A 21,427-nucleotide genomic window follows, 5' to 3' on the forward strand; every position below is an offset into this window, starting at 1 on the left:
TGTTATAATTGCTCTCCTTCTTTGTCATCACCCCAAAGGCCACCTCTTGTGACATGGGGGAGCATAAAGTCGGATTCCTTGAAGTGCTTTTCTCCTCCGTTTCCATGTCCACCTGCTGGGATCCCACCATCTAAGAAAGTGCTTAGAGCTTGAGTCCCAGACTCTAAAATGAAGAGAAGAAAACTTGGTGAAACATTTTTTAACTCAGTTTTTGTGTAGGGATGCTTCTGATATCATCTGGATTTGCCAGAACAATCTAGATACTGGTTCCAGTTCTAAACCTTTCACCTCAAGGTTTTTCAAAGTGTAGACTGAGTTTGTTCTAGATGGAAGGGCATCTTGGGCTGGTGTCTTCTGAAAACTGAAGGAGAGGGAATGAGAAGGGAGTAGGAGAATGGCAAAAGAAAAAAGAAAGAAGATGACAAAGAAGTAGTGGTTTAATCAAGACTGAATATGAACGAGGACCAGGACTTGTTTCTTCCTCATCTGGAAGTCAAGCTTCAGGACCTCTAGGCTTCAGGAAGGAGCCTCTTTCTTGCTCCTGGACTTACCCGAAATGAGACCACTCTTACCCCGTTTGGGGCCTTTAGGCTTCTTTATCCTCTCCGTGTCTTGTTGCCAAGTGTTAAGCAGGGAGCAAAGAAGAACTTGACCTAGTAACGAAACTGCCCGATGGCCTTTCAGATTCCTTACTGGGAGAGCTTGAAACATGTTCGTGATTCACTTTATTGTTTCTTAACAGGCTTGTAGGTGATATTCTGCTATGCACTGGATTCCTGTCCTACCTTGGTCCTTTCAATCAGATATTTAGGAACTATTTACTGAAAGAGCAATGGGAGATGGAGTTGAAAGCACGGAAGATTCCTTTCACTGAAAACCTGAATCTTATTTCAATGTTGGTGGATCCTCCAACAGTAAGTGTTACTTTCCTTATATCATTAGTTGAATTTCATTTTATTCACAAGAAATCAAGGTATGCCTGACTTACTCTTTTTGCATTTAATTGGAAAGATCATTTTCAAAATACTGAAGCATGACAAAAATTTTTTTCTTTGTGGTACAAAAGTTCTTTTGCATTTTAAGAAATCTTGCTTTCAAATTGGTCTCTCAGTCAGGTCCAACTCTTTGTGACTCCATGGACTGTGGCCCATCAGGTTCCTTTGTCCATGGGATTCTCCAGGCAGGAATACTGGAGGGGGTTGCCATTTCCTTCTCCAGAGGATCTTCCCAACCCAGGTTTCAAACCCGTGTCTTCAATTGCACTGCTTTGAGTGATAAGATAATTTTTGAGCTACAGGCTTGCTAATATTGAGCTCTTCTTATAACCCTCCATTATTTACACCACTCTTATTGATCTCATTCTCTTACAAACATTCTGGGAAGATGTAGACATTGGCTAGGCTGTAAGTATTGGTATTATTAACTTTCTTTTGATTATTATCTTTTTTTAATGTTTAACAGTGTAATACAATAGCACATTCTGGCATCACTGAGTGATAGCATGTGCTGCTAGACTAACCTTTCTCGCTAGCAATTTGATGCCATTGTCAATTTTCAGTCTATCTTACAGACCTCTTGCAGTATTAAATGCTTTTCAAGCAATTTGTATTCACGAGCTGATTTTTGATTTGTAAATATGCTCCCCAGTTGCAGTTTCCTTAGGGAAGCCAAGCTATTAATTTCAAGTTATCTCTATTTAAAAGTCAAAAAGTTATCTTTTCCAATCCAAACAGTGTTCAGCTGGTCCCTACAGGGACTAGATAATGTATTGGAAACACACTGATTATGGCCTTCGGAGGAGCTAAGATAATTTAACCAAGGTGGGGGCTTCTCTGCATCTTGGGTGATTTTATTGACCATGTGGAGTCAGGCTTCCTAGGTGGCACAGTGGTAAAGAGTCCACCTGTCAATGCAGAAGTTGCAGGTTCTGTCCCTGGATCGGGAATATCCCCTGGAGTAGGAAGTGGCAACCAATTCCAGTATTTTTGCATGGAAAATTCCATGGACAGAGGAGCCTGGCAGGCTACAGTTCATGGGGTCACAAAGAGTTGGACATGACAGAGTGACTGAGCACAGAGCCTTCTTGATTTTGAAAGGAATATTTAGAAAAGTCATTGATGAGTTCCTGCCAATGTAATATTTCTTGTCCCCTAACTTCTCTGCCTCCAGCTGTGCAGTGCCCCTTACCCCATGTAAGCAGAACCAGAGAGCAGGAAGGGGAAATTTCAGAGGCTGAACCCTTAGGGCTTGCCTACTCTTGACTTCTCAGAATATTCATTGTCTCTGCTAACTCCAGCCCATCTAGGTCCCACCCAGTCTCCAGTTACTAGGAAAAGGATTTATTAGATGACAAATTTGTTTAACTTGTGTTATTTGGTTCACATTTGTAAGTTTGAGTTTTTTTACATGAATGTTGCATAGTCCTAATCTGAAAAATAAAGTCCAAATTTTAAATTATTTGTGGCATTGTTCAGTTCAGTTCAGTTCAGTTGCTCAGTCGTGTCCGACTGTTTGCGACCCCATGAATCACAGCACGCCAGGCCTCCCTGTCCATCACCAGCTCCCAGAGTTTACTCAAACTCATGTCCATCAAGTCGGTGATGCCACCAGCTATCTCATCCTGTCGTCCCCTTCTCCTCCTGCCCCCAATCCCTCCCAGCATCAGGGTCTTTTCCAATGAGTCAGTTCTTCGAATCAGGTGGCCAAAGTATTGGAGTTTCAGCTTCAGATCAGTCCTTCCGATGAACATCCAGGACTGATCTCCTTTAGGATGGACTGGTTGGATCTCCTTGCAGTCCAAGGGCATTGTTAATTACTAAAAAAAGCTTTCTTGTCTTCCTTTGCATGGCCACATCCATTTCCTGTTATGCAGATTGGAGAGTGGGGGCTGCAGGGCTTACCAGGAGATGACCTCTCAATTCAGAATGGCATCATTGTGACAAAGGCCACCAGATACCCACTCCTCATAGACCCACAAACTCAAGGCAAAACGTGGATTAAATCAAAGGAAAAAGAAAACGACTTGCAGGTATGTACTATTTGGTGGGTGGGAAAGTAATTTTGAAATCATAACGTTTTCCCACAGTTTCAGTTGAATCTTTCAGTCATTAAATTGTCATCTCTATGATAGTTGTTTGCTAATTCACACCTTTGAGTTTTGTGACAGTGATTTGGGGCAAAGGCTCTGATTACTTCCTTTTTTTTTTTTTTTCCCATGGGGGATTTATGCCTTTATTTCTATTGATGGAGTCAGTCTTGCAGAACACAAAGTAAAGTATCAAGAAGACTCTTTTTTTTTGGTAAATTATAAAAATTTTAATTATATATGGCCTGTCCTTGCCTTTCTCATATAATCTTTTTTTTCATTTATTTTTATTAGTTGGAGGCTAATTACTTTACAATATTGTAGTGGTTTTTGTCATACATTGACATGAATTAGCCATGGATTTACATGTATTATTTCCTTTTTAAAAATATTTATTTATTTATTTAACTGCCCTGGGTATTAGTTGTGACACGAGATGTCTTTTTAGTTGCAGTAAAAAGCAGAGACATTACTTTGCCAACAAAGTTCTGTCTAGTCAAGGCTATGGTTTTTCCAGTGGTCATGTATGGATGTGAGAGTTGGACTATAAAGAAAGCTGAACGCCAAAGAATTGATGCTTTTGAAATGTGGTGTTGGAGAAGACTCTTGAGAGTCCCTTGGACTGCAAGGAGATCCAACCAGTCCATCCTGAAGGAGATTAGTCCTGGGTGTTCATTGGAAGGACTGAGGCTGAAGCTGAAACTCCAATACTTTGGCCACCTGATGCGAAGAGCTGACTTATTGGAAAAGACCCTGATGCTAGGAAAGACTGAGGGCAGGAAGAGAAGGGGACGACAGAGGATGCGATGGTTGGATGGCATCATAGACTCGATGGACATGGGTTTGGGTGGACTCTGGGAGTTGGTGATGGACAGGGAGGCCTGGTGTGCTGTGGTTCATGGAGTCACAAAGAGTCGGACATGACTGAGCGAGTGAACTAAGCTGAATTGATGTGAACCCTTGGTTGCATCATGTGAGATCTAGTTCCCTGAACAGGAATCAAACCCTGGCCCCCTGCTTTGGGAGCAGGGAGTCTTGGCCAGTGGACCACCAGGGAAGTCTTGGCCCTGGTTATTTTCTCTCTTTTGTGATCTTTCTTGATCTCACTTTCTTTCTCTCTGTCCATTTCCCTGGCTGTATTGCTTTTGCTCATATTGGATGAGGCTTTTATTCTGGGCCCTGAGATTGTGCTTATAGGAAAATGACAAGCACAGGACTTGTGATTCTTCAGTTTAAAGTCACTTGCTCCAGCCTAACTCAGGTACTTGCTCATACTCTGGAGTTCAGCATTGGAGTTAGAGTCTACCAAGGTGTTAATCTTAAGGTAGAGGTAGGCATGGGCAGGATTTCAACATTCCTGGCTCCTTTGAGGATCCTGTGACATTGATATTTCAATTCAGTATTACAATATGAACTATTCTCTGTTTCCTTGACGTTGTTCCGAGTTCCAAGCCTTATGGACCCAAAGTTTTGCTTGCAGTATGTCTATTATACTAACCAGAATGTTTCCTCCACCCAACTGCCCACTTTACTTATATCCAAGATGAAAGTCTTGAGCATTATTCAGAGTCCACATCCAATACTACCTTTCACCAGACCTGCCTGAATCCACAGCTTCATATAGCCTGTCCTGATGCCTCACACACCTTGTGTTTCTGTTCTGGACTAGAAGTATGCTTTAAATTACTGTTCTTTGCATATTTTTCTTTTGTCTCTACTATATTATAAACTGGACTTCCTTGGTAGCTCAACTGGTAAAGAATCCACCTGCAATGCAGGAGACCCCAGTTTGATTCCTGGGTCGGAAAGATCCGCTGGGGAAGGGATAAACTACCTACTCCAGTATTCTTGGGTTTCCCTGGTGGCTCAGCTGGTAAAAAGGAGAGGTAAAGAGGTCTCCTGCAATGCAGGAGACCTGGGTTTGATCCCTGGGTTGAGAAGATCCCCTGGAGAAGGGAACAACTAACCCCCTCCAGTATTCTGACCTGGAGAATTCCATGGACTGCAGTCCATGGGGTTGCACAGAGTCGGACATGACTGAGTTACTTTCACTTATAGTATAAACTTGGGCAAACTCCCAGAGATGGTGAGGGACAGGGAGGCCTGGTGTTCTGCAGTCCATGGGGCCATGAAGAGTTGGATATGACTGGGCAACTGAACAACAACAACAACTCCATAAACTTCTTGTTAGATTTATGGTTTTATGCCACCTTTATATTTTGTGCATTTATTGAATTAAATGAATTAAAGTGTGTGATAATTACAGAAAAAAAAAAAAACCAGAAAAAATCATGTGGTCATCTTGATAAATGCAGAAAAAGTAGTTGGTAAAATCAAAACTTATAGCAAACTGAGATTAGGAGAAAGAGTTAGTCACTCAGTTATGTCCAACTTTTTGTGACCCCTTGGACAGGAGCCCGCTAGGCTCCCCTGTTCATGGAATTCTCCAGGCCAGAATACTGAAGTGGCTAGCCATTTCCTTCTCCAGGGGATCTTCCAGATCAAACCTGGGTCTCCTGCGTTGCAGGCAGATTCCTTACCATCTGAGCCCCCAGGGAAGCCCAAGATTAAGAGGACCCTTCATTAATCAGATAGGGTATTTACAAAAAGCCTACAAGAAACACCACATTTAGTGGTGAAATAGTGAAAGATTTCCTTCTGAGATCAAGACTTTACAGGCATGGGGACATTGCCTATTGCTCTGGAGCACCCCCAAGATTCTCTAACCTTATTAAGACTCCAATCTGTGTTGACTTAGAAAACTCAGAAAAATCCTGGCAAAGATCAGAGAGTAGGAGTGGAGGGGAAGAGTTAAGGAAAGTGGGGTTGATGGGAATGTAGCTTCTGAGGAGCTGTATACACAGAAGTGCGTGCGTGGCATGTACCAGAGTGTTCCTCCTCCTGAACTCAGCGCCCTGGACCCAGCTCAGCTGTAACTTGTTCCTTGCTCCGGTCTTCACTCCTCTTGCCACCGCTGGCTGTTGATCTCCCTGCTCATCTTAGTCTTAATTTTTCTGATCATGGCTTTATTTCTCCATTTAATTCATTGATAGTCTTCAGCCATGTCCTTCCTGATGCAGCCTCATCCCAAGAAGCTTCCTGAGGAAGTAAGAGAAATATATCACAGATACTTCTTATTTTAAAAAGCATCAACTGCTGGGATGTATGTAAATTGAACTGCATCTTTTTTACTCAGACAGCATAGTATTTTTCTGAGTATGTGGATAAGCACATGCACAAACACACATAAATGAAAAGAAAATGAAACAAAACCATCATTTCTGTGCTCGGTAAGGAAGGCAAAATGAAAAATGGAACACTTTATAAATGAAAAACAAAACATATTTGGCATGTCCAGGGCTGCATTTCACCTTGGCAGCTTTGCCAAGGTCATCTTCAAAGCCATCTCCAGCACCTATAGCTCTGACTTCTGAATAAAGAATGTATTTGCTTAATTCCCCTGTGAAGAATTCACTGAGTAAAGACCTAGTTCCAGAGTGTCTGTGCGGGTGATGCAGGCTTTCATGGTGGCCGCCACACAGTATTCCTCCATGAGAAAAATCAAGTGACTCCAACCCGAAACTATGACTCCAAGATAATACTTCAAGTTTACAAAAATATTAAAGGTGGTTAAAAGGTGATTTAATAAATCAACAGTTTGAAATTATTTCTTTAATTGGTATATTAGTCAGGGTTTTTCAGAGAAACAGAACCAAAAGGATATCCAGGTACAGATACATAGAAAGAGACTTATTATGAAGGGGTGGCTCATGAACTTATGGAGGCTGAGAAGTCCCTGATCTGCTGTCTATAGGCTGGAGCCCCAGGAAAGCTGGTGGTGTCATTCCAGTCCAAACTCTGAAGGCCTGAGAACCGTGGGAGCCAGTGGGGTCAGTCCCAGTCCCAGTCTGAAGTCCCCAGGGTCAGGAGCTGATGTCCAAGGGCAGGAGAAGATGGATGTCCTAACCTATGCAGAGAACAAATTGGCGCTTCCTCCAGCTTTCTGTTCTGTTCAGGTTCTTAATGGATAGGACAATGCCCACCTACATGGGCCATAATCTTTATTCAGACTGTCGACTCAAATGCTAATCTCTTCCAGAAACAACCTCACAAACGCACCTTGAAATAATGCTTGCCAGCTATCTGGGCATTCCTTAGCCCAGTCAAGTTGACACATAAAATTAACCATCACACTTGGGATAGACATCACAAAAACAGAGTTTGCTTCTTGGGGAATAGAGCAGGACAATTACATTCAGTCTTCTTGGGACCTTATTTCATCTTATTTAGATAAGCTAGTTAAAGCTCTTTGTTTGGATTCATTTACCTTATCATTTACCTTACCTTGCACAGTACATCATTTATATAAATAAAGCTATCCATCTAGGGGAAAAACTTCTATAGTGTGCAAGATTTTCTGTTTTTAGTTATTTCTGTTTTGATCAAAACAGGACAAAGATAAACTTATTTTTCAATTCCACACCTTTTTTCATTGCAAATGAGAGATGATATTTTTAAATTTCACCCTCCTAATCACCTGATGTCTCAGTGGATCTTCCTTTTTCATTTTTTTTAAGTTTTCATTTTTTTTCTTCTGTTTATTTGGCTGCTTGTGACATGAGGGATCTTTTTTTTTTAATTTATTTTAATTGGAAGCTGATTACTTTACAGTCTTGTGGTGCTTTTTGCCATACATTGACATGAATCAGCCGTGGGTGTACATGTGTCCCACCATCCTGAACCCCCCCACCTTCCTCCCCACCCCATCCATCTGGATTGTCCCAGAGCACCAGCTTTGATGCCCTGCTTCATGCGTTGAACCTGCACTGGTCATATATTTTACATATGGTAATATACATGTTTCAGTGCTATTCTTTCATATCGTCCCACCCTCGCCTTCTCCCACAGAGTCCAAAAGTCTGTTCTTTCCATCTGTGTCTCTTTTGCTGTCTTGCATATAGGGTTGTCATTACTGTCTGTCTAAACTCTTAGTTCTTAGTGCATGGATAGAATCCATGCCCCTGCTGTGGAAGCCCAGTGTCTTAACCACTGGACCACCAGGGAAGTCCTCTCTTGTATCTTAAGATCAGCACTCACAGTAGCATAAAGGCAATAGTTGAATTCAGACAATAGAGGATAAGAAGGTGGAGAGTTGAGGACTGAACATTTGGGAATCCTCACACTTAGGCAGAGGGAGAGATCAGTGGAGAAGTAAAGAGTTCCAAGTCAGTTGACTAAGGCAAAAATCAACTAGCCCAGTTGGTGTGTTTTAACTAATAACGAACATTGATCTAAAAATGGAGACATTTTTAGACATTCAGAATCCTAATTTATTTTAATGTAAGAATATTTTTAAAAAGTATAGTCTTTTAGGTTGATTTTATGCAAAATACCATATTCTTATGTTATGCCACTGTTAGAGACAGAATATATGGATGAACCTTAGATTGATTCAGTATGTCATCTCTGACATCCCTATGCTTTTTAAAAAATCACTTATTCATCTCATAGTTGTCCTGAGAAGATGAGTGAGTATCACAAAGATGCAAATTAGTTTGCTTTCTTTGAATGATTGTAGCTATGTAAGTTTAAAGGGTTAATTCTTGATTACCTCTCTTCCACCTGCCAGAGCAGAGATCTGACTTCCAACTAAGGAATGACACTTGCCTCTCTTTCAGTCGGAGAGACCCCCATTACACACCCAGGGCTTCCACAAAGTCATGACCCCCCAAGTTTTGAAAATTATGTTTTGTTTGTTACTTTTATATTTATAATTAAGGCTTCCTGTACAGTTATTAGAATTCTTAGTCCCTTGCCCAAATATCTCTGGTTTCTACTCAGGAACAGGCACATTCTTTGTAACACTTCTGCAGCAATGAACTCTTTATTTTTAGGTAACCTCTCTGAACCATAAATATTTCCGCACACACCTGGAGGACAGTCTTTCCTTGGGCCGACCCCTTCTTATTGAGGACATCCGTGAAGAGCTGGATCCAGCCTTGGATAATGTATTAGAGAAGAATTTTATTAAATCAGGCACCACTTTCAAGGTGAGCTTTGAAAAAAGAAAAGAGCAATGGTGACATCTACTTATCTTTTTGAGCACAGCAGCGAAGGCAGTTTTCTTCAGGTGGTAGTATTTGACATGCTGAAAGAATTATTTCCAAACTCATATTTAGTGTTTTCCTTAAAATATATATATATATATATGTAACATATATGTGTATATATATACAGCGGGGAGAACAGTATCTTGCTAACAATAGCCATTTATCTGAAACTAAACAAGATATGAAGGAAAGGCGTCTGGTGATTATTATTACTATTGTTACACACAAAATGTGTATATTTTAGCAGCTCTGAGAAAGGTGGTTTCCAAACCATGTATACTTCTGTACAGTAAAACCTGTGTTTCCTCACTGAATAAAATGGCATTTTTAATGAAGTCTAGGGACATTGATTTTATTTCTCTATTAACTTTCAATTCAAGCTCACAAACTTTGCTGGAAGCAGTAGAATATGGTTTCTGATGACTGGTGATAACATGAACTGTTTTCAGTACAAGTGTTTCTTTTTTAATTGGTTTCATTCTTTACTTTTAGTTTTCTTCAGTTTTACTGAATTGACGGCATATCTGATCGAGAATTTTTTGCTCTGAATAATTTAATTTCATGAATATCAGTGAATAAGAATGCCAATTTTCTTGTTAAATAAAGAGATTTATTTAGAGGAATGTTCTTCATAGTGTGAATTCTTTCCTATGCCATATTTAATATGCCAAAGGAGGTTTTAGTACGTCCATTCCTGAAAGGGCTTTTAAAAGACCCAGATTCTTACCTGCAATGTGAAGGCTGTGATGCCTGAGAATTAGTGCCTTAGTGATGTGGTTTTCACTCACATGCAAGATTAATATTAATTAAAAATTTAAGTCATTTAAAATTTTAGAATTTCCACCTGAGTTTTAGATAGCAAGCCCAGTTGTTTTTGATACACTGAAAATTGTTATGTTTAAGATAAGTTATGTTTATCTTAAAATGCCAGTTTTTTTCCTCTAAAAGTTTCATTAATCCTTTCTCTTGTCAAATGTACTTCAGATATGACTGTGAAATGCAAAAAGAAATAGCACTTCTTATAAACACAACAAATTTCTGTAGTAGGAAATTTCCTCTGGTGGAGAAAAGCAGTCAAATCTTAGACAAGTCTGAGTTTTCCTTTATTCCAGGGGCCCCCAACCTCTGGGATATAATGCCTGATGATCTGAGGAGGAGCCAATGTGATAATAATGGAAATAAAGTGCACAATAAATGTAACGTGCCTCAATCATTCTGAAACCACCCCCCGCCCCAGTACATGGAGAAACTGTCCTCCACGAAACCAGGCCCTGGTACCAAAAAAGGTTGGGGACCACTGCTTTATTCAACATTTGTTTTGGATAAATTTTTCATTTAATTTTCTTGGCGTCATGGCTAAAATCATCTTCAGGCAGGAAGAGAATTTAAACCACAAGTTTAAATTATTCTAGGAGAGTATGATTTATCATATAAGTTCAGTGATTAAAATTTTACAACTGGTTTTTGTAATTCATTCAAGTTTCACTGCATTGACCTTTGGTAAATTCCCTCCTAAATTGAACCCAAATTCTTTGTCTGCCCTTTAAGCTGTGTGTAATTTAATATTTGAATTGATGTAGGTGAAAGTTGGCGATAAGGAATGTGATGTCATGGATACATTTAAACTTTATATTACGACAAAGTTACCAAACCCTGCCTTTACCCCTGAGATCAATGCTAAAACGTCAGTCATTGATTTTACTGTTACCATGAAAGGACTTGAGAACCAGTTACTGAGGAGGGTAATTCTAACAGAGAAACAGGTAATAATTTCTCAAGGTAAAGAACTTCTACTTATAATAAATTATAATAATGTTTTAATGTATTAGGAAATTGTTGAATATATGGAAAGGAAAAAATGAAGCAAATCATATTTACCTTTGTTAGCGTAAATATTTGTTTTGTAGTCTCAAGTCTTGTTGAGAAATCATGCAACTCACCTCTTTTCTGATCCCTGAAAGCACATGTGCACACACACACCACTCTCTACTTCTGACTTTAAGGCTTTGGGTGTATTGACTTTCATATCTACAGCCCTATAGATGAATAATCTTGAGTTTCACCTGAAAAATTCAATGAAATGATGATCCTGAAGAAAAAGAAATTGCTCTGGATGAATATTATTAGTAGTTTTAACTACTACACTGCAATAGTAATTGATATACTTGGCTATAATTGATACTACCTCACTCTAATAATCTAATGATGCAGGGAGCCTTACTTTTATTTTAATTAAATAAAATTTATACTGAAGCAGAGAAATTAAGTATAATTGACAGTTCTAATAAAACAAAGAGCAATTTAAAGCTGGAAAATTTTAAGGGCCTGATAAACTAAGTTTTAAGATAAAGCTCAGAAAACCTTAAATGTTATAAATAAAATATAATTTTATATATTTTTATTGTATAAAATATATTTTCATAAAATCTGAGTAAGTTTATATTTGCTTAAATATAACTAATTTTAAGGGCTTCCTAGGTGCCTGCCAATGCAGGAGACATAAGAGACGTGGGTTTGATCCCTGGATCAGGAAGATCCCCGGGAGGAGGAAATGGCAACCCACTCCAGTATTCTTGTCTGGAGAATCCCATGGACAGAGGAGCCTGGTGGGCTATGGCCCTTGGGGTTGCAAGGAGTTGGACACGACTGAAAGACAGTTAGCATATAGCATAGCACAACTAATTTTAGTATTAAGGCTTCAAGGAGAAGGCCAGGTTAGAAATAGTAATGGGAGGGTGGGGGAAAGAATGGTGGAAAAGGAGGAAAAGAAGAGACGTGAACAGATGGCAACAGATACAAAGGAAAGATTCAAAAAGGGAAAGATACTGACACCAAAAAAATAGAGGGCTCAGTAAAATGAGAAGTAGAATCCCACCTGGTTAATAAGAAATGGCTGACTTGGGGCAAGCCCTTGAAAGACAGCCAGTGTAGTGGGGTGAAAGGGGCCAGTCCCAGCTTCCACTGTCATTAGCTGTGTGATCTTAGTTTCCAAAAAAACAGCCCAGGGTTTATGCAACCCAGAAAGGGAACTCTCTCACTTCTAGAGTCTGGCAGAGAGCATAGGCCCCTCAGTTCACTGCCTCTATCACCTCTTAAGGCCAGGCTGATTCATATCAATGTATGGGAAAAACCACTACAATATTATAAAGTAATTAGCTTCCAACTAATATAAATAAATGAAAACAAATAAAAAAACAAAAAAAAGGCCATATGGTCTCAACTATTGAAAATCAGTCCTTCCTTCTTGGTCTACCTGGTGCTATTGGTCTGTTCTGAGATGTTGCCTCATTGGTTTAGATCCCCAATGCAAGCTTCGCTAACTTCTTAAGGCAGGCCATTCCGCTGTGTAGGGTACACTCCTCATCCCCAGAGCACCCTACACCCACTCCTCTAGGCTTGAGCTTCCTCTTCAAGAGAGGTGCTTAGGTACTTATACCAACCTTGCTGGAAAAAACACTTAGTCTGCAATGGTCAGAGGGTTTTTTTTTTTTTCCTATACAAATAAGAATTCTTAAAATTACACTTCGAAAAAAAATCTTCAAACTTCCAGAAAAGTTACAAGACTGGTCCATGGACTCTCATGACTGTGATGTTTAACCTTCCTAACAATCCTGCTCTTATACCCCCATCTTTACAGATGAACAAATGGAGACCAGGGAGAATAAGGTCTTAACCCATAAGAGCACATGAACTTTCCACCCTGCCAAGCCTCGTAGATAAGCTGTACTTAGAGGTCGTGCTGTAAACTCACAAGTGTCCACTGTACCACAATGCTTGTTTTTCCATATCACACTGAAAAGGATGCTAACAAGATTTCATCTTGTCCACATATTCCTATACTGCCACCCAGGGGGCGACTGTTTTAATGCAGACTATTCATTATTTATTCCCCTTGGGCTTCCCTTGTGGCTCAGATGATAAAGAATCCACCTGCAGTATGGGAGACCTGGGTTTGATCCCTGGGTTGGGAAGATCCCCCAGCGAAGGGAATGGCAACCCACTCCAGTATTCTTGTCTGAAAAATCCCATGGGTGAGGAGCCTGGTGGGCTACAGTCCATGGGGTCACAAAGAGTCAGACACAGCTGAGTGACTAACACTTGACTTCACTGCCCGTGCAGCCACGATCTTACCGCTAACCCATCAAACACCCCCAAACCACTAGTACAATGGCAGTATGCACTAGCTTTGGCGTTAGAGGACAAGGTGTTAGGCCTGTCTCTGCTAGCAAGTGTGCTCAGTTGCCTAGTCGTGTCTGACTCTCTGCTGCATTTTGAAAAATGAATGGGTAGGAGGGAGTATCCCTTGTGGTCTAGTGGTTAAGAATCCACCTGCCAATGCAGAGGGCATGGGTTCGACCACGGTTCTGGGAAGATTCACACATGCCAAGTGACAGCTAAGCCCATGTACCACAAGAGCCCGTGTGCTGCAACCAGTGACCCAGCACTCTGGGGCCTGGAGCCGCACCTGAAGCATGTGCGCCCTGGAGCCCGTGCTCTCCAACGAGAGAAGCTGCCGGAATGAGAAGCCCGCACACGCAACAGGGAGTAGCCCTGCTTTCCACAACTAGAGAAAGCCCACCCACAGCAACAAAAACCCAGGGCAACCAAAAATAAGCAAATACATCTTTTTAAAAAAATGAATTTAGGGGGACACGTTCCTGCCCTCTAGATGCTCAGAATCTAGTTAGAGGGATATAGCCTACACATAAGTTATGATGCAAGCCATAGTAGATGTACTGATGAAAGCCATGCTGTGGGTTTTCATTGACAAACTGATTTAGGCAGAATTTCTGAAAGTTTTTTGAGAAACTTTCTCAAATAAGTAGTTTAAAAACACATTTTAAATGCAGTTCTAAGTACAGTGTGATTCCGTGTGAGATCAAAAAAGAATGCTGTGAAGAATGCTTTTGAGACAATTTAATTTACTCTATATTTAGCATGAGTATTGTAGTCATATTACATTTTCTGAATTTGATAATTGCACTATGGTTGTATAAGAGAGTGTCCTGTTTCCTAGGAGATATGTTTCAGTTTTTAAAGGTGAAGGATGATGACACATGCACACAGTTCAGCAGTAATAATAAATATTATAAAGAGAAATAATGGTAAAGCCAAATGTTATTTGATGAATCTAGGTGAACGGTATATGAGAGTTCATGGTACCAGTCTTGTAACTTTTCTGAAAGTTTGAAAAAAATTTTTCAAAGTATAATTTTAAGAATGCATCACTTATGTAGGAAAAAAATATATACCCTCCAAATATCTAATTTAGCCCTTCTGATAGAAGGAGATGCAAAACAATGGAAAGTGGATTTATATTGGCAACTGACTATGTCAAGTCAAGTATCTGGTGTTCCTGTAGTCAGGTCCCAACTCAGAAGCTCCAGTCAACTTAAGTATTCTGTTCATTTCTTGGTTTTAATGCCTCTTTGTTTCTGTCCCTTCTGACTGCAAATATAGTTAGCATTTCTCACTGAGGGTGGTATGTGGGAACAGGGCCAAGAGAATGGGACACTCTAATTTAAATAAATGTAGAGGTGGAAAAAGCCTGGGCAGAATTATTTTAGCAGAGTTATCCCATGCATACCAATGTACATGCTATGGAAACTTAATGCTAGTGGGCATAATTTTTTTTTAACGGTCGAGAGAAACAAAAATACAGATTTGACTAACGATAGTGTCGTTTCAGTGGTATTTCGGTTTAAACTTTTAAAAATGAATAATAAACACTAGTAAGTTGGATTTGCCATAATAACTGGTAATTACACTTCTGATGATATTTTTTGTTTGTTTTTTTTTTTTAAATAACAGGAGTTAGAGTCTGAGAGGGTTAAACTTTTGGAGGATGTGACTTTTAATAAGCGGAAGATGAAAGAACTTGAAGATAACCTCCTCTACAAATTAAGTGCTACAAAAGGTATTGTGTTATTAAGAAATAATCACATAATGGATTGTGGATAGATTTCTTGTACCCTCTTTTCAGTGCCCTCATGATTATAGATGTCAGGAAACAGTTGAGTTGTCAATGCAAAAACAAGCGAGGCAATTTCCATCTAGATATTACAGAGAGACTGCGGGGAATCTGATTTTTAAATTAGTAACCGGCATCTGAGCATTTGATAATAACACAGTTTTCTTGATATAATTGCTCTCTCCTGAGAAAAATAAGGGCTCCCAATACAGCTAGGTAACTCATAATAGGCTAATTTGCTTGCCTGAAGGAAACTAATGTGCTCGATCTTTTTTTCTGTTGTTTTTAGATCAATTCTTTATTTGGTCTTGAAATGCTGTTGCCACAACGGGTTTTGATGTGTGTAATCTTGTCAGAGACACTTGAGCAGCCAGAGCTCAGTCACTCTTGACTTGACTGGACCTCCCACGTAGAAGCTGGGATAGGTTCACCGCCGGGCAGTCAGGTCATCGTCCCAACCCCTGATTTGGAGATATACTGTTCTGTAATAGGCAAAATACAGCAACCTAAATTCTATTGTTCATTAGCAAACTAATAGTAAATACTTCAACTCAATGCATGTGAGTTCGAGCAAACTCTGGGAGATAGTGAAGGACAGGGAAGCCCTGTGTGCTGCAGTTCACGGAGTCACAAAGAGTCAGACGAGACTTAGCGACTGAACAACAACAAATGAATGCTTTCCAGAAGCACCTTAACTCCTGGATATATATTTTTTTAAAAAAGGGAAAACTTAACCTCCCAGAAGTACATTAGGTGTCACTTTCATAACAGCCTCTAGCGCTTTAAGGTGGCTTCATGGCAAAGGTCTTTTATCTGCTTTAATTGTACTGCTTGTGCTGATAAAGTTGCCTGTCTCTTGGTCTGTGACTTGTGCCAGCCATTTGGATGGATACCTCTGGGCATTGTAAATATTACCAGCAAGGACTGACTGAGGGTTCCTCCCCTGATCCAGCCAAGAGCGTACTGGATCAAGACCTCTTTCCTGTGAGATTAGTCACAATTTGGACTTCTCTCGCAGACCTAACATGCCCATGAGAGCATCTCAGCCCCTTCCAGTAGCATCCACCTGCTCCCAGGTGGGCCAGAGCTTCTCTCTGAAGGTATCCTGACTGTTAGCTCAGCACATCCAGAGCATCTTTCTGTATCTTAAAACTGAGTTTATTGTCATAGACATGTTTATGTCTATTAAGAAGGGTAAAACTAAAAACTAAAATCAGCATTTTTCTTCCTGGTCAGACACTTCCACTATCTCCTAACGTATTAGAGACATAGAAGGACCAGAGTTCTCAGTGTCAAGGACTGCTGGACTAAAGCAGGAGTAGAAAGTGTACAATTCACCTCTAAGCTGGTGGGTAATGTTTGAGTCAGCCTGAGCTGTGAGACAGATGGGACGGAAAAGCCCATGATGCCATGAGGGGACCCATCAAGATGATAAAAGAGGCAGCAGCGCCGTCACATAAGGAACAGCTGAAACCACTGGGACTGGAGGGAGACATGAGTTTTCTTTAGACATTTGAAGAACAGACATGTGGGCTATCTTGAGAACTGCCTTTTGCACATTTTCAGGCAGAGTTGGATAACTCCTAGGCCGGAATGTTTAGAGCGGATTGAAGCCTTAGATAGATAGCTGGACCAGAAGGCTTTCTATGTCTCAAGATTCACCCTTGCACCCTGTGGGCTTTGAAGAAGTCAAGTTGAAAACTAACAGGATGATTAGAGAAGTGATGCATCTCGCTTTACAAATTTCCCATCTTGCATTCCCCGGCTTTCCTCTTTGGTTTTCAGGTTCCTTGGTAGATGATGAATCTCTCATTGGTGTCCTCCGCACCACCAAGCTAACAGCCGCTGAAGTCAGTGAAAAACTACACGTAGCTGCAGAAACGGAGGTCAAGATTAACACTGCCCAGGAGGAGTTCCGGCCCGCGGCCACCCGCGGCAGTATCCTCTACTTCCTCATCACGGAGATGAGCATGGTCAACATCATGTACCAGACCTCGCTGGCCCAGTTCTTGAAATTATTTGACCAGTCCATGGCCAGGTGGGGCCTCACCACCTAACTACCTCCCCCGACCAAATTTTGTGTGTATTGCTACTCTCTTAGAAATAGATTTTTACTTCTTTGATTTTTAAAACATATTGCAGGTCTGAGAAGTCTCCACTGCCTCAAAAGAGAATTACAAATATTATTGAATATCTGACCTACGAGGTTTTTACATATTCTGTCAGAGGCTTGTACGAGAACCACAAGTTCCTCTTTGTACTCCTCATGACCTTAAAGATCGATCTTCAGAGAGGAACCGTGAAGCACAGAGAGTTTCAGGCTCTCATTAAAGGTGAAGGGCTTGGGATGTGGATGTACTATGTAATGGAGATTGCTTTTGATATGCTGTTTGATGTCCCGTAGACCCATTCTTATAATACACAGAGGAATTACGTTCTGTTGGAAGTGAAGTTCATTTTTTACCCCCCTGATTTCTATTCATTTTGCTCTGGTTACTCAAGATGACTTATTTCAGGTCTGTGTTAACTCTGCGATTTTTAGTTATGTCATTAAGTTAAGTTTGAGCTTTGTTGCTTAGGATTAGGACATTCAAATGCCAAAAGGGGAAATAGTGATTCGGGGGGTGAGCTTTCTACTGCAAGAGAGCAATTCCTTAAGCAGAGGATTATAATGATGTTATAGAGTGTAAATTTAAAAAGAAAGCACACTTGTATTTCATATTTAAAGTGAATCCTATACATTGCTTATCTCCATGTTAAAAGTATGATTAAGGAGAGAAAAGAGCGGTATTTTCATTCAATTCAGTTAAACAAAGTATTATGTCTAAAAGAAGGGAGTGATTGCATGTGGTTAGTGAGATCATAAAAAGCTCCTTGGAAAATTTGCCTTTGCAGGTTAAGCCGTGAAGTTTTCCAGGTTATTTGATACATGGGAAAATGCTCCTATCTTTTCTTTTCTTTTTTTTTTTTTTTTTTTTTTTGCTCTTTGGTAAGTCGTTTAGTAAATAATTTTCTGGCTGCCCTTCTCCCCCCAAAGAAGAAAGTGGCATTTGAAATGAACATTGAATGATAGGAGAAATGAAGAGAATTTCCGTGCTGAGCAGAGCAGCATGAGAAAAGAAATGACTGGAGTATGTAAATTGGTGAGCCTTGATTCCCAGGGGAAGGATTTCTTGATCTGGTAAGAAATTAAGGGGTTGTGTGAGGTGGTGATGTGATCCTTTTATTGTTCTTTAGGAAGGTGACTCCGGCAGAGAAGTGTAGGATTAATGAAGTTCAAGGGAGTCTGTTAAAATTTTCCCAACCACAAGAAACGCATTCCCATCCTAGGGTGAAGACAATGGGAATATAAAGAGAGACAGATAGGCGAGATCATGAAAGTAAAATGGCAGAGGACTTGGTGTAAGAGCCGAGAGAGGGTCAGAAATGAGCCTGAGAGTTCTGCTTTGTGCAGAGATTTCTGGTCACGATGGTTGAAAGAGAGCGAGTTTGAGAAGTATCAAGAGTGGGGACCTAGTTTTAGTCAGGAGAGGCCAGGTTTTGTGGTCATAAAAACAATCCCTGAATTTCAACACAGCAGAAGTGTACTTCTCCTTTACTGTCCATATCTGACTTGCTTGTCATGGTCACCCAAGAATCCAAATTGCTTTCCATAATCACTATGGAAAAGGGACATGATATGGCAAATTGTGTGCTGGCTCTTAAAGGTCACACAAGTCACATGCTCATATTTCATTAGCTATAGCAGGACACATGACCTCATATAAATTCAGAGAGGGCAGGGAAGTGCCTTCTGCCCTGAGCTACATCCAACATGGACGCTGCATCACAGCGTCAATGGTGGAAGGTAGTGGATAGATGGATAAGCCTGAGGTTTGGCAGCAGGAGTGTGGACATGGAAATGCAGAGAGGGCTGGTGCACAGCTGCGGGGCCTGGGGTTCCAATAAAGAAGTTGCAGGGCAGGGGAACTTTGTAGCTAGTGACAAAGTACCAATCTCTGTGGACAACAGCCTAATGCTCCCAGATAGGATTTGTCATGGTTCGGAGGATCCCAGGCTGTGACTGAGACAGATGAAGACCGGGGGAGAGGTGGGGTGGGGATGGGAGGGGGGTTGTAGAACTGAAGCATTTCCCCATCAAGACACAAACCCACCCTACTCTCTCTTTCCCCGGCCAGCACAACCAGCCAAGCCACCGCCATTCCCCGAAAGAGACTAGATTCTTTGAGAGAAAGTCAGAAAGTCTTTAAATCAGAGGAGACAGAGAAACACAGCAAGACTTGGGGTGGGAATTTGTGAGGAGGATTTGATTTGTCACAGAAGAAATAAAGAAGGCTACACCTCTGAGCTGTGGTTAGCGCATATCTGTGATCCCATTTCGTAAAACTGGAGAGTCAGAGAGAACCAGGCTGTGTAGGGTCAGGAGAGTCAGTGAGAGGAATTTGAATTTAATTTACTTGGCGATAGGGAGTCATGGAATGTTTTATGAGCAGGGAAGTAGCATGAACAGAGCCGTGCTGCAGAAGGTTAATTTGGGATTTTTATGGTAGGTGGATTGTCAGAAGTACAGTCAGCACAGCACACAGGGAGAGTTTTTAAAAAAATCAAAACTGGTTTAATCTACCGTTTGTAGTAATTTTAAACTGGCTTACAGTTTGACCAAATTATTTTTTAAAAGATGGTAGAACTTTGTTTTTAATGCTTTTTTTTTACAAAGTTAACAAACATAACCCTTAGATCATTGATATCTTCTATCATTTTGAACTCAGTACTTAAGGGGGAAAGAAAAAAGACTTATTTAGCAGAGCAGAAATGTTTGATTTCCCAAGAGTGACCATCCTTTTGTATTAATTCCTACTTGTTTTCTGCAATATCTGGAAGGTGCCTTTGACTTTCTTCTTCAACTGAGAATGTCAGAATACTTTGAAAAATGGAACAGCTACCAGGGGCAATCCTGTACTGTAGAGTAATTGATACATCTGTTCCCCCTGCCTGGTTATTTTAGAAAGACATCATCTTTCTTTTGTCGTAAACTACAGACAAAAAGACACCTTAGGGGGGTCTTCTCTGGCCTTGCAGGTTGGATTGGACCCAAGCCTTCCAAAACAGACAGAGAGTTAATGTCAAAATAACAGCTCATGATTATATAGCTTTTACTTTGGGCCACAAGGGTTGTTAGCTTTCTACATGCATTAATTTATTTAATCTTCACAGCAATCAATCTGATGGATTCTATTATTATACTCATTTGACAGAAGAGGGTACTGGGAGAAAATTGAGTTCTTTGTCCAAGTTTATGTAGCCTGTAAGTGGCAGAGCCAGGATATTTGGGGGGAACAGGAGAGGCTGTGATTGTTCTGGGCTAGTTTAGGTGCATGGTATGTTGAAAACACCTATGTAACTTAAATGTCTTCTCTTGATGTCTTTGAGGTGTATGATGACATGAAATCATTGTGTGTATGTGTGTTGGGGGGTTACAACCAAGTAGAAAAGGGACATGTCTTATCTCCGTGTTAGAGCACTGCATGCATACATGCTAAGTTGCTCAGTCATGTCCGACTCTTTGTGACCCTGTGGACTGTAGCCCACCAGGCTCCTCTGTCCATGGGATTCTCCAGGCAAGAATACTGGAGTGGGTTGCCATGCCCTCCTCCAGGGAATCTGCCCAACCCAGGGATCGAACCCTCATCTCTTATGTCTCCGGCATTAGCAAGCCGGTTCTTTACAACTAGCGCCACCTGGGAAGCCCGCGTGAGAGGAGTAAATCCCTTAAATCTGCAGGTGACTTTCTGTAGGGCTTGCTTCTCCTACGGTAAACTCAGCGTTAGCAGAAATGGTGCTGGGGTAAGGCTTCCTCTTTCACCGAGTCCCTGTGGGGATGGAGGCGTCGTCAGAAGATTTCCAGGTTCTGGAGGCGGTGTGGCACTCAGAGCCCCTGAGTCCGCGGTGGAGGGAAGGGACTTACAGGAAGGTCCTCCAGGTCGTCCACCTTCTCAGGAAGATGCCGGAGGGGAGAGCAGAGACCTGTGATTCCCTCCACCCACCACCTCCCGTTTCTGTCCCCAAGTCAGTGAGTGAAATGGGATTTGATGAGTTCTTTAAGAGGATTATAGGATTTAAAAGTTCATGAACCACTATTTCCTATACATCTGAATTAAACAACAGAGGTGGAGTAATTATGATAAAACATTACTAAAGACATTCAATAGAGGACTTTGAAACTGAAAATATAGTCATACCTCTTGGTGGACATTGTCACAT

The 21,427-nt window shown here is 40.9% G+C and overlaps 1 protein-coding gene across 2 annotated transcripts in view; it reads left to right on the plus strand.

The window, feature by feature from the left end:
• DNAH8 (dynein axonemal heavy chain 8) overlaps positions 1–21,427 on the plus strand; it is a 318,410-nt gene that overhangs the window by 213,717 nt on the left and 83,266 nt on the right. For both annotated transcript variants that reach the window (XM_061146069.1, XM_061146068.1), the window contains exons 69-75: positions 743–914; positions 2,873–3,028; positions 8,980–9,135; positions 10,776–10,958; positions 15,007–15,112; positions 16,952–17,204; positions 17,309–17,499. In XM_061146069.1, the coding sequence (XP_061002052.1) occupies positions 743–914; positions 2,873–3,028; positions 8,980–9,135; positions 10,776–10,958; positions 15,007–15,112; positions 16,952–17,204; positions 17,309–17,499 (1,217 nt within the window). The remainder of the gene's footprint in view (positions 1–742; positions 915–2,872; positions 3,029–8,979; positions 9,136–10,775; positions 10,959–15,006; positions 15,113–16,951; positions 17,205–17,308; positions 17,500–21,427) is intronic.

Source organism: Dama dama, chromosome 7 (assembly GCF_033118175.1).
Source record: "Dama dama isolate Ldn47 chromosome 7, ASM3311817v1, whole genome shotgun sequence".
NCBI lineage: Eukaryota > Metazoa > Chordata > Mammalia > Artiodactyla > Cervidae > Dama > Dama dama.